The 15405-nt window shown below is 36.7% G+C and overlaps 1 protein-coding gene across 1 annotated transcript in view; it reads right to left on the reverse strand.

Annotated features, from left to right (window-relative positions):
- igfn1.4 (immunoglobulin like and fibronectin type III domain containing 1, tandem duplicate 4) overlaps nt 1-11843 on the reverse strand; it is a 13476-nt gene extending 1633 nt beyond the window's left edge. Inside the window, exons 1-20 of the mRNA XM_035661771.1 lie at nt 11798-11843; nt 10346-10372; nt 9730-9852; nt 9168-9307; nt 7970-8069; nt 7676-7757; nt 7393-7585; nt 7093-7206; nt 6300-6468; nt 5833-6105; nt 4728-4961; nt 3552-3671; nt 2667-2782; nt 2354-2495; nt 1970-2263; nt 1513-1815; nt 1017-1196; nt 786-914; nt 609-688; nt 205-397 (exon numbers count right to left, since the gene is read on the reverse strand). Of these exons, the coding sequence (XP_035517664.1) occupies nt 205-397; nt 609-688; nt 786-914; nt 1017-1196; nt 1513-1815; nt 1970-2263; nt 2354-2495; nt 2667-2782; nt 3552-3671; nt 4728-4961; nt 5833-6105; nt 6300-6468; nt 7093-7206; nt 7393-7585; nt 7676-7757; nt 7970-8069; nt 9168-9307; nt 9730-9852; nt 10346-10372; nt 11798-11843 (3058 nt within the window). The remainder of the gene's footprint in view (nt 1-204; nt 398-608; nt 689-785; nt 915-1016; nt 1197-1512; nt 1816-1969; nt 2264-2353; nt 2496-2666; nt 2783-3551; nt 3672-4727; nt 4962-5832; nt 6106-6299; nt 6469-7092; nt 7207-7392; nt 7586-7675; nt 7758-7969; nt 8070-9167; nt 9308-9729; nt 9853-10345; nt 10373-11797) is intronic.
- Between the last annotated feature and the right edge of the window lie 3562 nt (nt 11844-15405).

Below are 15405 nucleotides of genomic sequence, written 5' to 3' on the forward strand. Positions count from 1 at the left end.
AATGAAGTTCTACTCTGGCCAGTGGAAGACAAAGCGAGCAATGAAATGTAATTCTCTACAAATGAATTACTCATTTAAAGACCTGAGGATTGTCTAACTAACAATAATACTAACAATAATAGCAGCGCAAAATAATTGCCACCCGTAGTTTCACTATTGAAATATCACTAGTTTCCACAACTTTTCTGCGCTAACTGTCCTTACCTGTGACTCTAACCTCAATGTCGAATGAAGCCTCACCCACAGAGTTTTTGGCTTTGATAGTGTAAATGGCTGAATCCGAGCGCTTTGATGAGGGAATAACAAGTTGAGACATTCCATCTGTATTGATGATATGAAACCACGGGGATATTGGCTCATCATCCTTCAGCCAAGTGATCTGAGGTGGAGGTTCAGCCTGGGGATACCAATATCGGATAAATGAGATAAAGTCTGAGGCAAATGTCGGCATGTCACACTGTAGTAAACTCATCACTCAAGAATATGACATGGCTGGAATAGAGGATTTTAAAATCAGAAATACCGAACTGACTTGAAAAAAAAAATATTTTTTTTCGAAGAAGAAGTAAGGCTCAGTAAAACATAGCAACTTTCAGGCTTATTCATACCTCATAGCAAATTTTGATGCGTGCAGAATTTCCTGCTCTGACAACAATGAAGTCTTCTGGGTCTTTAAAACAAGGTCTCACTGGTTGAAAACACACAAAACATGAAATGTAGACAGGAAACAAACATTACTCTGGACAAATCATTAATATGCAAAATAAAATAAGTTAACTACTTACTGTTGGGATTCTTTGCACACACCATTTGAGAGGGAGGGCTTGGATCTCCTGATCCTGACTCATTGATTGCTGAAACCCTGAATTCATACTCTGCTCCCTCAGTGATATCTTTAACTGCGTAGTTCACATCTGAAAATAGGATTAATAGTATTGCAGGAAAAAAAAGAATAAGGAAAAAGAGGCACATTTTCCTTTAATCAAAACTTTAGTGCATATATTTTTTTGACAGACCTTTAATTGGTTCATTAACAGCATTCAGGGCAATCCACTGATTTGTGTCCTTCTTTCGTTTCTCCAATTGATAACCAATGATCGGTACTCCTCTGTCGTCTTCTGGAGGTGACCAGGTCAACTTGATGCAGGACTTAGTGGCACTCACCACTTCGGGGGCACCAGGTGGACCAGAGAGTACTAAGGAATGACATTTCTAATTAATCAAGTAAGCTCATTATTAATAATTTAGAAGTAATTAAAGACGTGGAATAAATTAAGGACATCTACATGTTATTACTGCAGGATATTGCAAACTATTCCTCTTGGAGATAGAGAAACTATTACAGCAAAGATAAAAGGTAGGTGTTATACAGTGACTAAATAGTGCCGGTGATAAACGATTTAAAGCAATCACAAAACCTATCCGGAGGCATTTTCATTTATTACAACCTGAGGGAGATTAACACAGGGATTTGCTGAGGAATGCTAAATGAGACTTTTTTTCTACACTCACTCATTATGCCAGCCATAATGCTATCAGTTGTCTCCAGGGTGTCACTGAGGCCCTCAGGGTTTTCTGCATAGATGCGGTAGTTGTATTTCTTTCCATGAGTCACATTCCTGTCTCTGAAGGAGGTCTTGTCAGCTGAGACGTCCCCAAGTTTTGTCCACAGATTCTGTCCCGCCTGCTGCCGTTCTATAATATAGTTGGTCACAGCGGAGCCGCCATCGTCTTTGGGAGGGTTCCATTTAATCTCAATGATAGATGAGGTGGTTTCAACAGTCTCCACTGGACCCTCAGGTGGACCTGGTCGATCTGTAACGATAGAGTTCAAATGTAGTTGCGCAAATGTGATGCTTCGTAAGGTGAAAGTTGTGTTTAACTCTGAACATTGCGGTGAATGTAGAAGTAAACAATTACTAGAGAGTTAATTTCTGACTTTTCTCATGAGCTATATCTATTTTTATACCTAGCACAATAAGCTGAGATATGGCCTCCACAGACCCAAATGGGTTTTTGAGTTGGATCTTTATTTCCCCTGCGTCTGTCCGCAGGCAGTCTCTGAGCAGCAGCCGGCTGTGATTGGGCTCCCTCACGATCTTAACTCCTCCTCCGTCTTTGATCTCAGTGCCATCCCTAAACCAACTGACCACCAAAGACTCCTGAGGAGGAAAGGGCATCTTGAAAGCAGCGTTCTGGCCCACTCTTATGATCACAGGTTTGGAGAACTTGTGAAGGTCGTCTGGGTCAAATTCAGGTACATCTGTGAAAAACACAGTTTAAATTAGTGTATTACACAGGAACTGTTGTGTCATTTAATATATGTTCAACAATAAAGGGGAGTAAATTATACCTCCAACAGTGACCTTTCCTTGTGTATTTTGATCCCCTGATACAAAACGATAAACTCCAGAGTCGTCATCTCTGCAGCTTTGAATTGTCAGCTTGTGAGAGGTTCCATCTTTCTTTATGTTGAGCCCTGCACCCGAGTTTAACTAAGAAATCAAAAGTGACATGGAGAACATTATGCTTTTCTTTGTTACATTACCTAATGTTGACAGTTCAGGAATTACATTTTACTCTAATGAGTATGTCAGATACATTTCCAAATTGTAAAATGTACATATTGTAAGTATGTAGGACGTTTGTTAATTCATCTGCTTTACCTGCTCTCCATCTTTAAACCAGGACCCATCACGGTCCATGTTCATCTTTACAGATAATTCAGCCGGATTTCCACGAAGAGCATAAATATCAGAGAGTCCACAGGTAATTCCAGGCTCTGGGCAACATAAAACAAAGTTACTCTCCACTTTGCATATTCATGAGCAGAAGCTTTCAGTTTAGCACTATATGTACGATTATTGTATGAATAAAACTACACAAGAATAAATTAATTACCTACATACACAGTATGCATCTAATTTCTACTAATTAATGTGTTTGTTGAGATAAAGTAGTTAAATGGTTCATGAATATCAATAATTTCCTGTGAATTCTGTCATTTGTGCTTAAAAAAGTAAGGTAAGTAATAGTAGGAAAGGAAATAAGAATATAATAACTTTGACAACCTATTTGTTTTTAATAAATTCGGTACACATAAGATCACAATGCCGTGCATGGTTTAAATTTTAGATAAGTGTGATCTGGTTCAAAAGTTTATGATAAACATATTTTACAAAGCGAGCTAATGACATCAAAAGCAAGCACAAAGCAAACATAATTAAAAACGTTAACAGAAGCCCAGTCAGCTCACAAGACTTTCTAAGAAGACTTGTTCGAATAGTGAGAGTCTTTGGATCAGTAGTACATTAAAAATGGTGTTTCCACATGCTGGTTATAAAGAATCCTTATTTTGTTATTTCGCACCTTCTCATTTATGAATTCGAATTTGACTTAGGTGCAACTACGGTAATTTAAGAGAACTCGGATGTTAAAGAGAAAGTTATAATTTGATTAGATATTGACTCATGTTGCTAAAGATTAGTTTTTTATTAGTCTTTTAATATCTTTGTTACTATTGTACTTTTAGTATTCAATATCTGGCATACCACCTCCTGCGTCTGCGAGTGGTTGATCAAGCCTTTCACCGGCATCGGCTTCTGGCTGAGGCACCGGCACCTGCACCTGCACCGGCACAGGCACCGGCACCGGCACTGGCACTGGCTGGCCTAATAGCAATAACAGCAGTAAGTAATTTAAACTTGATGTAGTAAATTACTCCCTCATTTTACCATTGCTGTTGATTAGTACAGTTTCTACAACTCCTATATACTTACTTCTGATGCCATTTCCTAAAGCCTTCCACAGTGTCATACCTTTTTGAAGGTGTTTTTCCTACTTACAGGAAGCCAGAGAGTTGTGGATTGGGTTGAGTCATTTGAAAGTTTTCTCTAAACAAATTGTCTCTTGAGAAATCAGCTTTTTTTTGTCCAAAAAATAAAATATGGTTCAGAGTGTAGTCTTTTTCATATGAATCCAAATAGCTGTTACAGTGGTAAACATGCCAGCCAGAGGTGCAACTCAGAACCCAAAGTTCAGACGTGGGGGGATACAGTGAAGTCAGACGTTCTTTCTTCATTTGTATATATTTAAATTATAAAGGAAGCTAATGTCTAAGGATTGGGGAACAGAAATGGTCGTTAATGATCTATGTGAGGTGAGAAATCCAGAATATTACTACTTAAACTGATACAAGGGCATACATTAAGGAGAGCGTAAACTGAAATGGGTCACCACAGGAAGAGTAAGATCAATGGGTTGAACACTTATTGAATAAGAAAAAAGATAGGATAGATGATGTAGAAGTGATATAAGATTATAAACACAATAAAACAACAGAGAAAGAACACACAAACAAAAACAAAATAAAATGAGCTATAACATTCAGATGGTATACACACATAAAGATGACACAACAAGACAATTATAACACAACAGATTATGAAACAATAATAATACTACAGACAGCGAGTTTCTTTTCCATACGGTGAACACCCTACTAAAAATTAAAGAAAGTGGTTCCATAAGTCAAGCAAATTAATCATAAAGTATAAACATGAATGACCACATAAACATATCAATATTCATGTCAGGAATTATAGTTTTGGTTATCACATTAATCTATAATTACAATTCAGGAGTTTTTGTAATACATAAGTCATGCCAATATGGCCTTCATATCTGTGAATTCTCTGTTTCATAAACCTTGTGGTCGACATTCTTACTTGGTTCAGGTTTTGGTGCCTTTGTTTTTGCCCCAGCTGTAGCTGGAGGGGATTCAGGAGGAGGTGCAGCTGCTGCAGCTTCTTTTGCAACTTTAATCTGTTCTTTCCTTTCTTCTCTCTCTTTCTCTAATTTTGCCTGTTGCTCTTGGGCAACCTTCTGCAGATCCATCCCAGAACCGCCAGCCCTTGTTGTTTTCCTTGCTGATTTTTTGCCCTTTGGCGCATCTTTATCAGCTGAATTGGAAAAACAAAAAAGGATTTGCATTTAAAGGATATATATGACATCAAACAGCAGAAATAACTATTTTCTATGTAACGATATAGTGCAGTAATGGTGTCCCGAGGATAAAATTATGTCACAGTCCCTGTGCTGCTATCCAAGCCTCTCTGTGCTTTGTTTATAAGGCTGTGCATGCATGCTCCTCCGTTTTTAGCTGAGGAAAGCGACTGAAACAGCTGTTTTTCTCGTTTTTGTTGGTGAAGTAAGGATTTATTTTTTTTACCAAACCAGAGTTGGAGAGTTTTGTTTCTTTCCACTTTGAATGAACTTACAATGTTGATATGCACGGTAAAATGACTGTTTTTGTGTATGGAGTCTGGAAGCGAGCGACTGCAATATCTCTGTAGAGATCCTTTCCATAATATTGTCACACACTTATAATAACAATCTGAGCCTGTCAGTGGCAAAACATGCAAGAACATTTAGTGGGTGTTCTTCAACAGGAGAATTTGTCCCAAGGATTAGCTTATGTGCCGCTACCATGACAGCAAGTTTTGCTAATATTTTCACATCTATTTGGTGAGTTTTATTTTGTGTCTGTTCTGACTGAAGTGTGTTGTCTACTTGGACATACATCTACATGGTCAAATTATTGGTTTTGTCTGTGAAGTCGCGTGGGCCATAATGCATTTGTTTTGGTCTGAAATGCTGTAATATAGTGCAACATCTATTGACTGTGAATTTCGTATATTTGTAATTTCTAGAGCAATGAGTGGTAAGATAAAGGCATCATATTCTTTCTCATTATTTATCCATTACAAACTATTATCATTATCCATTACTGAACAATATCAGTTAGTGTTTTGGTGGAGAATAATATCTTACCTTCAACAATAAGCCATGCGTTGCAAGATTTTATTCCCGCGCAGGCAGAATAAATTCCTTTGTCTACTACCATACAGTCTTTGACCACCAGCCTGTGAATGAGCTTGTCTTCTGAAACCTGGATATCATATTTATCGCCTTGTTCCAGTGGCAAATTCTTGCCAAACCACAAAATCTTGGAGAAGGGATTTGACAGGACACATTCAAAAACAGCATCTTCTCTCTCGATTGCCTTCACTTCTTGAATTTTCACCAAGAAATCCACCATGGGGACTGAAATATAAAAAAGCAATTTATTTTAGAATAAAATAGTTTGTTACTGTTGTCTGCATGAATGATAATTATTAAAGACACAGCTGATGTTATTTATTGTATCTAGGGCTATTTGTGTTATGCATCAAACACATTGTCTTCCTTTGCTTTAATTAGGGCTACTCGTTCGTCATGTGTGCAAGTATAAAACTCACTTTTAAAATCTGTGGAAAACATATTCACATCCTCTACATCCAATTGGTACAGTCCAGCATCGTCTGGCATAAGGTCCCTTACACTAAAAATATACTTTCTCCCCACTTGTTTGAGGCTGTGCTTCATCTTATCTCCCAGCTCCTTTGTATATGGAACCATTACACCATCCTGTGGGGGGAAAGAAACAATGTAATTTGTAATTTCCTTCTGGGATGCTCCAAATTGTGCTTACATAACATAGCTTTAAGATAATAGCTGGAGAAATGCCCCTCATTTAAGTTAAAACGGAAAGCATCGTAGCTGCACTTCATCAAAACTCAAAGCCATAAGGTCTAGTATATACTGTACATTAAAGGGACACTTCACCCATTTGCATTAAGCTTTGTATCGTTAGAAACCCAGTCATATTTTTGAATGGTCGTGCACCATTCCCTCATTTTCCCAATACGGATTCAGTGTTGCACTGTCCTGCTGTCCAATGATGTAAAAATCGTCATTTGTATCACTGGAAGCCAGGAAGTCTCCATTATCTTTGTAGAAGGGGTGGTGAGACTACAAACACTCTTTTCTCGGTCAAATAGGCACCAAATTCAAAATTTATGTTACATTTCGACTACATATATAACCCACTTTCAATAAAGATTAATGTTTCCACGGGTGAAGTGCTTCTTTAAGCGTTGTGTACACACAGTTATAGGATGACTCTTCTTAATTTATTTGTCTAACTTCCTGGCCTATTGTGTTGTAGGGCTGTTATATATAGGAGAGTTATAATTTTGTTTTTACACTAACCTTGTAAATAAATATAGAGCTGCTTGGGTCAATAAGGTCCATGTCAATCTCAAAGGATGCAATACCATCAGGGTTGACTTCAATAGGTTTCAGGTTAGACAAGTTTTTGACAAACTGGTACACAAACAGAAAAAGAGAGAAAAACACATAATGCAAATGAACATTAATTGTAACAGAATTACTTTGTTACTGGAGTGAATGTATCTACGGATGTATAGTCAACTTTAAAGCTTGTAGTCAGAAAAAAACAAAAACAAACAAAAAAAACAAATCAGCACCCAAATATCACAAATGACACACCGCAGCTTGTTCTTCCTCTCGCTCTTTCTTCATTTCATTTAGTTTCTTGAGCATCCAGCGAAAGTCAGTCACTCCAAACTCTGAACAGATTCTCTCATAATCTTTCTTGTCAGCGCTAAGTAAGAGTTCCCAAAATTTAGGATCAATCTCTCCATCTTTCCTCTCTGGTTGCTCGGATTTAGGACGGATCTTACTGGAAATAAAAATAGGGTGCATTTAGTTAAAGAGCAACAGAATTCTGTAGATCACAGTAGATCCATTAACAAATGTAATGCAAACCCACCTTTTCCTTTTTAGTACAGTCTTAAAATTCCCACCAACGGCTTCAGCTGGTTGTTGTTGGACTTTGTTCTTTTTGAAACCAACTGAAAGCGGAAAATATAGTGCTTGCAATTTGAATCAATCATGAAATTAACACACAAGAGGGACTGCAGAGTGATATGTATGGGAATTAGTATAACATGCTCAAGGGTTTGGAGTAGATTTGGAAGAACACTTGAGGCAATGTCAGATGAAATGACTGAATAATATTATTTACATCAATTTGTCATATCTATAGTAAGCAAACAGTCCTTACCTTCAATTACATTCAGAACAACTGTGACCATGGCTTGTCCAAATTCATTTGTGGCAAAGCATTTATAGGTATCCGCTTGATCTGGCTTAACATTTGGCATCTGGAAGATATAAGACATGCCAAATATAATGGACCCTTTGGGTGAAGTAGTTGCCTGTAAATATGTTTCAAACTAAATAGCAGTGTTTTTTTGTTTTGTTTTGTACCCCCACAGCCCTATTAGACCCGCTCAAGTAGCCATCAATCAACACGTTTAGATTCGATTTTTTCTGGTTTTCAATAGGTTTGGTCCAGTTTGCATTTGTACCTCTACCACTTCGAGTGGAACAACCTGGATTTTTTAGCCATTTTCCGTCACTTTTAGAAATCTATTTCAACTTCTCTGTCACTTGCTAACTAGTTTTTATACACAATAATCACAGCATGTGGTAGGACTTGGATAAAACTCAATCAGGTTGATGGGATGTGTGTGTAATCGGCCTATCATAGCTAGTTTGTTGCTTTTGTTATTTCTATTTTAGTTATTACAATTAACATTGTGAAGATCAAACAAATGCCAACTTATGTTACGTTTGTTTTTCTCCAAAAGGCAAAAGTGTGGATATATATTTTTTTTTAAAACAAATTCTCATTTCTAGTTTTCCTAAATTAGCTATTCCACAATCTTTTTCTGTACATGACAGCTGCAGAGGTACCCACTCCAGTAGTACCCCTGGTTGGAAATCACTGCAGTACAGTAATAAATAGTTAGAGAAATAGATACAGAAGGCATCCTTGTGACATGCATCACATGACATACCATTGAAATACTCTAGTACAATTACAGGCTCTGCCCACTACTTGATTGGTAGATGGCCTTTTGATGTGCCTTTTTAATTTACATTTTCAATCTCAAACAGCAGTGAGTTGACAGGATGGGGTGGGTAGACGTGTCCAGTCTATTTTTATTAAACTGACTTTGTTGAGTGTGCTCCTTTCAAATTTGAAATCCCCTTATTGTCGAAAAAGTAATTTGCAAAGCACACTGATGGATCAGAAGACTGGAAGACATTAATGTAATCAAATAGCTGCTTCTTCATTTTTTTCTCTCTCCTTCTATTTTTATTTATCTATTTTTCTCTGTGATATTTTTACCACTCCTTTACATCAGCATATTGCTGCATAGTATCACTGTGATTTCATAGGCCGTATCACTTGCCTCAAACGTGTGCTCATTGGAATTGGGATCATATTTAGTCTGGTATCTTGACGTATCAGACACATCTCCATTATTTCTGCTCCATGTTACTGTTGGCTGCGGGTCTCCAGTGACAATCGCTTTGAAAAAAGCAAATTTGCCTGTAAAAAAAAGCAGAAAGACAAAGCAGACAAGGTCACCTCATGTTCTTCTTCCCTTCAACTGGAAACAGATGCAGATATATTTACTTAATTACCTGTTTGTCATTTATTATGGTTATTGATTTGTAATGTACTCTATTACATAGAATGCTTGGCGCAAAACTGTGGAGAATTTGTTTTGTCAAAATAACAGCATATACTTTTAATAATCCTATCACTATTCCTGGTTTTAATTTGAAGTCAGTGTGTGTTTAATTGTATCTGACTTGACACACGAGTCTTGGTGTTGAATGGCAGGGCTCTGCTCCCACTGGCCCATTGCACAAAAGTCATGGATCTAATCCATTATGCAGAATCATGGAAATTCCACCTTGGAATATTTTGCGATATTAATGTTTAAATTCTTATGCTATCAGTCCTACCCTCTTGAATGGTCAAAGCAATCGGCTTTCGGGTGAAGTCTGGATGGCTCTTTCCCTCTGGCAGCGTCTCGATAAACTGTGTAATCATCACCCCGGGGACCTTAGATTTTTTCTTGATCCCCACTGTCAGCATTGGAAAATGAAATGTCAGTGACAATACATTTGACTCAGAGAAAAGAATGAAAAACATGACCATCATCATATCCAATCCTCAAAACCTGTCGCTGTTTTGTAATCAAATCATCACCCACATAAACCATGCTGAAACACATTCTAATATATGACATATTAGAATGTTTAATGTTACTCAGTTTGTTATCATTCAGAGCTCTATGTATGTAGCTCTGGTATAGAAGACTCTCCTGTGTCACATGTTCAATACATTTACATTTCAGTGACTACCATCTTGTAAACCTTTTTTCTTGGGAATCCATGCCTAAAATTAAACCTGAGGACAGATATGTAGCGATGCACCTACATATCCACGCACATGTATGTACGCTCATATGGTATATTAATAAATCCATTGCATATCAGTTCTTCATGCCTTTGTGAGCAGTTGTGAAAAAAAAAAAAGACGACTGATGAGGGCTTCTCTGTTTTCCCCTAAGCCTACCTTCTTTACCATTCTCTGCATCAGGACCTGATGAGGCACATGTTAAAGAGCATAGACAGCATATGTCAGCATGGCATTAGCATTGGTTTATGGATTAGATTTAAATAATTAAACTCAGGGGAAGGAAATGAAATACTGCAGCAGCATTTGGTGCGCCAAATTGATACATTGTTAGATTTGGCGAATGAGGCTAAATCATATCAGCAATAACAATGTAATATTTTCTGCATTTGTTTAAACATTTTTTTCTTGACTGTCCGTGTCAGGTTGTACTATGATTTATCAATGGACGGAATTTATATATGAATATGGTAAATATGTGATTCTGCTGCAAACCTTGAGCTGCTTTGGTAAATTAAGACTATAAAGTTCATCTGCTTCTCAGTTTGTGTTGTGATCAGTCTGCAAATGTGTGTCTACCTCCTTTTGAGCTCCTGTTGGCCTTGAATAGACTATGTGTACACACTATTGTATAGTCTATTTATGGTAATGAGCAAATTGCAGTCTTTAACTTAACTGAATAAAGTGATTTGAATAGTATTACAGCAAAAAACAGTCTTTTTGAGTAAAATGTAACCTTTATAATTGCCAGTAATCAACTATTAGAGTCAGACAGAAATACATAGTTATGAATATACAAAAATTCAATTAAAAGCAGGGTCCAACAATTCAATCGTTTTAGTTCATACCATGAGCACCAATGTATCATATGATCAAATTAATGATTTGTAATTGCTATTTGATTTGACATTTTTATACAAGTAGTATTCATTCTGGTTCAAATAAACAATTTAAAAGTATTCTTTGCTGAGAAAGAGTTCCTCAAAGGGAATTACCTGTTCCAAATAAAGGCAGGTTGAGTTCAGTGATTAAAGCAAATAAAAGCCAGTGCTATTAATAAAAAAATAAAAGTTTTACGGTATTTAGAATTTAGATATACTTACCAATAGATCCCCTTACTAACCATATTCAATCAATTCTGTTAGATTCTGACCTGGAAAGGTGTCATCTTATTACTTCAGTCTCTTAGGGAGAGCAACTAATAATAGCCTTGTATTAAATATGTTTTTAACTTATTTTTTCATGGATCTGGGATATATTTCTTGTAGCTGTAATTGCTTCCCCAACCACTAAGGACGATGCATCTTACTTGATAATTTCGTAATGTAGTAAAATTAATGAACTTTTTCTTAGCTTTTTTCAAACAAAGAAAAATATATTCAAGACAAGGTTCCTTTAGATTTAAGGAGTGATAATGTTCACTTATCCTAGCAGAGGATTCTCTGTTTTCTCTCTATGTCCAGATTACTGGTTTTATTTGGTTGCTTGTCACCTCTGTGTTGCCAATATATTTTCAGAATTTGAAATAAAAAACAAATATAAACTGTTAAGATGCTGTGCAGAGACAGTATCTGGACACTGAATGTTATGAGATCACACTTATTTGCTTACCTTGGCCAGCGGCCGTCCCATCCGTCACTACTGATCGTCTAAACATCTTGGGCCCTTTGATTCCTGGATGGATTCAGAAAGATTTCCTCAACTGCAATAAATGATGGAGGGATTTAAGTACAATATTTATGTCTCTACTGATCTATTCAAATAACAGGAGTAGGAAATCATATTTTGCTTCTTGTTTGTCAGAAAATGATTAATAATTCACTGGAGGATTTCAAATTTTATTTTGCCATTATACTATCTAAAATAATAATAAGATTGTATTGAATTTAGGCAGAAGTCCTGCCTGAGAAGCTCAATTGATGGCAAGAAAGTTCCTTTGCCATTGAAAAACTTAAGACTTGATTTGTGATTTGATTTGACCTAGACTGAGAAAGTACAGTGTTGTAGAGATTGTTGAAAAAATGCAAACCTCCTTGAGTAAATTTGAGTTAATTATTGTGATTTGGAAGATCACAAGATCATGTAAGGGCAGATTATTGGCACAGATGAATTTTAAAGGAATTCAAGAGGAACATACGTTACAAAATGAAACAGTCATCATGGTAGCAAATGTTCTGCCAAACATTAGCCTTTGGCCATGATTCTACTGCAGACTCTCAGGATACAGTAAAAGACACAAAATATGATCATCTGTGGCTCAATGCCATGCAGCTGCTTGCTGTATACTGAGTGTTATTCACATTCCCCAAAAATAAAATCCTTTTGAAATTAAAACTGGAGTATAGACTTTCACATCAACCTCATGATGTAATTTCTTACCATGCTTTAACTATCATTATGCAAGGGTATTTGTTGTCACTTTAAGCTGTGCAGCATGTTGGCTTGATGTTCAAATGAGTACATGCTTATCAAATTAACCTTTTTTATGATCTGTCAGTTCCATTCACAGCAGGGATCTCTGCTAGAACATGGCAATCTTTCATTACCCACATGGTTGCTAAACTTAGAATGACAAATGTCACTTCACAAAAATAACTGATGGAACATTAATTGTAATGGATTCAGTGTTGCTGGGGCTTAAGGGGATTTACAGAAATGTGACTGTTTGTTTAGAAAGCCAACTATATGGTAGGCATACAGTAACTTCCCATGACTATGGCACATACAGACTTAAAAAAAAACATTTAATCTCTCCAATATCTGTTTGTTGCACAGTGATTTCACAAGTTTTTACAGTAACTTTGTGAAAGACCCATTCACACCAGTAGCAGACATCAAAATGTAATCAATACAATGTCTATACTACAGGATTTGACTTAATTCTGCTGTTGTAAAGTTGTGGAGGAGAAATTTATAGTACTCAGAGAGATCATAATGTATCACCTTTGCCTTAGTGGGCTGTTGCCTTCATTATCATATTAACGATAACAGTGTAATATTTACTGCTATGTCACTCGTAGCACTACGAAGCAAAGCAATGTTTGTGTTTGTGTTTTGTGCATTTGTGTGTGTGTGCTTTAAAGGTTTAAACATTTTAAGCAAATCATGAGAAAGAAATTGTATCCTATACGTTTATTAGACCTCAAAGATACAAAGCACTGTGTGTGCATTCTCTGAACGTAGTAACAGAAAAACGTTGTTTACAAGAAAACTCTACCTTTAACCTGAATTTGAATTTGCCTTCTGATTAAGGCCAGTTTGGCAAATGCTAGATATTTAGCAAATTATAACACAAGTCCTTGCTATCAGAGCAACTTGCCTGCTAAGAACAACAGCCTATTTCCATAGTAGACCTCCAAAATTAATTTGCCTGCACTGAATTGCTTGAACTCTATCCCAAGCCATTCTCTAGACACTCAGGAAATAGCATCTTAATCGCAGTGTGGGTTCAAATGTTAGTTTGAGGTGTCTGTGACAACAAGCAGGGTATTGCCTGGAGCTAGAACATTTTTTGTGGTACAACCTCAAGAATTTCTTGTTATTGCCTGTCAGGTTTATACATACAGTAGCTTTGTTGGAGAGATGCTCATGTTCCCAAATATTGATTGTAATCTGCACCCACCACCACTAACATCAACTCCACATACAGACATACTGTATATTTGTAACTGCTTGATTGAAAATTGATTGAAACAGACTAGGTACCCTCTTCAGGTGCATTGAGAGTAAATGTGAGATATGTTTTGGGAAAAGTACTGTCCTTAAACTAAACATTGCTGATGCTGTCTGAACTCAGTAACTCTTTGCTCTGAAAACATTTACCTTGTCACAAGACCAGTTAGAACTACATCAGCCTTGTTGATTGTCACTAGGCCTTATACCTCAAGGTGAATCAGCGAACAAACTCACACATTGTCACTGCCTGACTGACTTGGCTCTATGCTGTCGCTAGCATCACTGATAAGGTATTGCAGCTTCCTGCCGTGAAATACCAGCAGGTGCTATTTCAGAACTAAATACAACCTAAACGACTAAATCGTAGATCTTTCCAACATAGTGTCATAGACACATATATAAAAATAATTAAGTTGAAGTTGTTTCATATTTTGAATAAGGTGCAGCAGGTTTATGATTAGAAAAACAGGCTTTTTAACTTCATTCATTCTATGAATTAAAAAATTAACCTGAATGAACAATGAACAATTTATCAGCATTATTAAATGTTTTAGAAAACTGTTGAAAAAGTGTTGCGCAGTATACACATTTATTTTTTATTTTGGGTATGATTGACCACCTGTAACCCCTTTGCACAAACCTACCACCAACCAGTGTAGGCGCGTGATATTCTAGGGTGTCGATGATCCACGGCTGTAAACCGGATTGTCACCTGATAGGTCACATGCCACATAAAACGGTTAACATCCCATCTCGAACATCTTAATATGCTTGTAAATCACTGTTGACATGACGAATGAGTCGTAAAGCAGTGAGACCTGCTCAGCATAGCAAGTTTAAACTCTGTAGATTACCTTATTCTGGCACAAAAAAGATAAGTAATTGATCTTTATTACACCCCAACTCTTGACATGTCATAGACATTTCAATTTTGCACCTAACATAGTTTGTCAATATGGCAACTAAATCAGTTTCTAAATAATTTCAGGTTTTAAAGTAGTAATGTATACATGGTAAAAGAACTAATGTTGTGCTAAATATGCTGTAACGGTATACAGTTTTTCTAAATATGATGAGTACATGACTACAAATTGCACGCTATATATATTTTTTTAGCTTAACAAAATAGTGTCCTCTTGAATGCTTATTGTAAGAAGTTACATTTTTTGCGCTCAACAAACATTTTGAGCTCGAAGTCAACAGCCTTCTTGCTGTGAGAGTTGGCTTTTATGTGTTGCATCTGTTGTTAATGCTGCCAGCTGCTTACAGTATGTAACCAGCGCTGAAATACAGCACGGGAGAGTATACTCAGAGCATCGTAAAAATGATTAAAAGCAAGACATTACTAAAGGGCATCTTTAGAACGCATGTGACTATCTATGGAGTCGACATTGATGCTGATCATGTGAACTAGATGAGAGTTGCAGGTTTGCTTAATTTGGGTTATTACCGTGCTCTTTCTCTGCCGAGTTTCAGAGCAGTTTTTTTTGCAATGTAAATATTGGCAATGTAGCTTTTTCAGTTGCAGGAAAAAATATCAATGT

The sequence above is a fragment of the Morone saxatilis genome, unplaced genomic scaffold (assembly GCF_004916995.1).
Source record: "Morone saxatilis isolate NCDOM2014 unplaced genomic scaffold, NCSU_SB_2.0 Contig18, whole genome shotgun sequence".
NCBI lineage: Eukaryota > Metazoa > Chordata > Actinopteri > Moronidae > Morone > Morone saxatilis.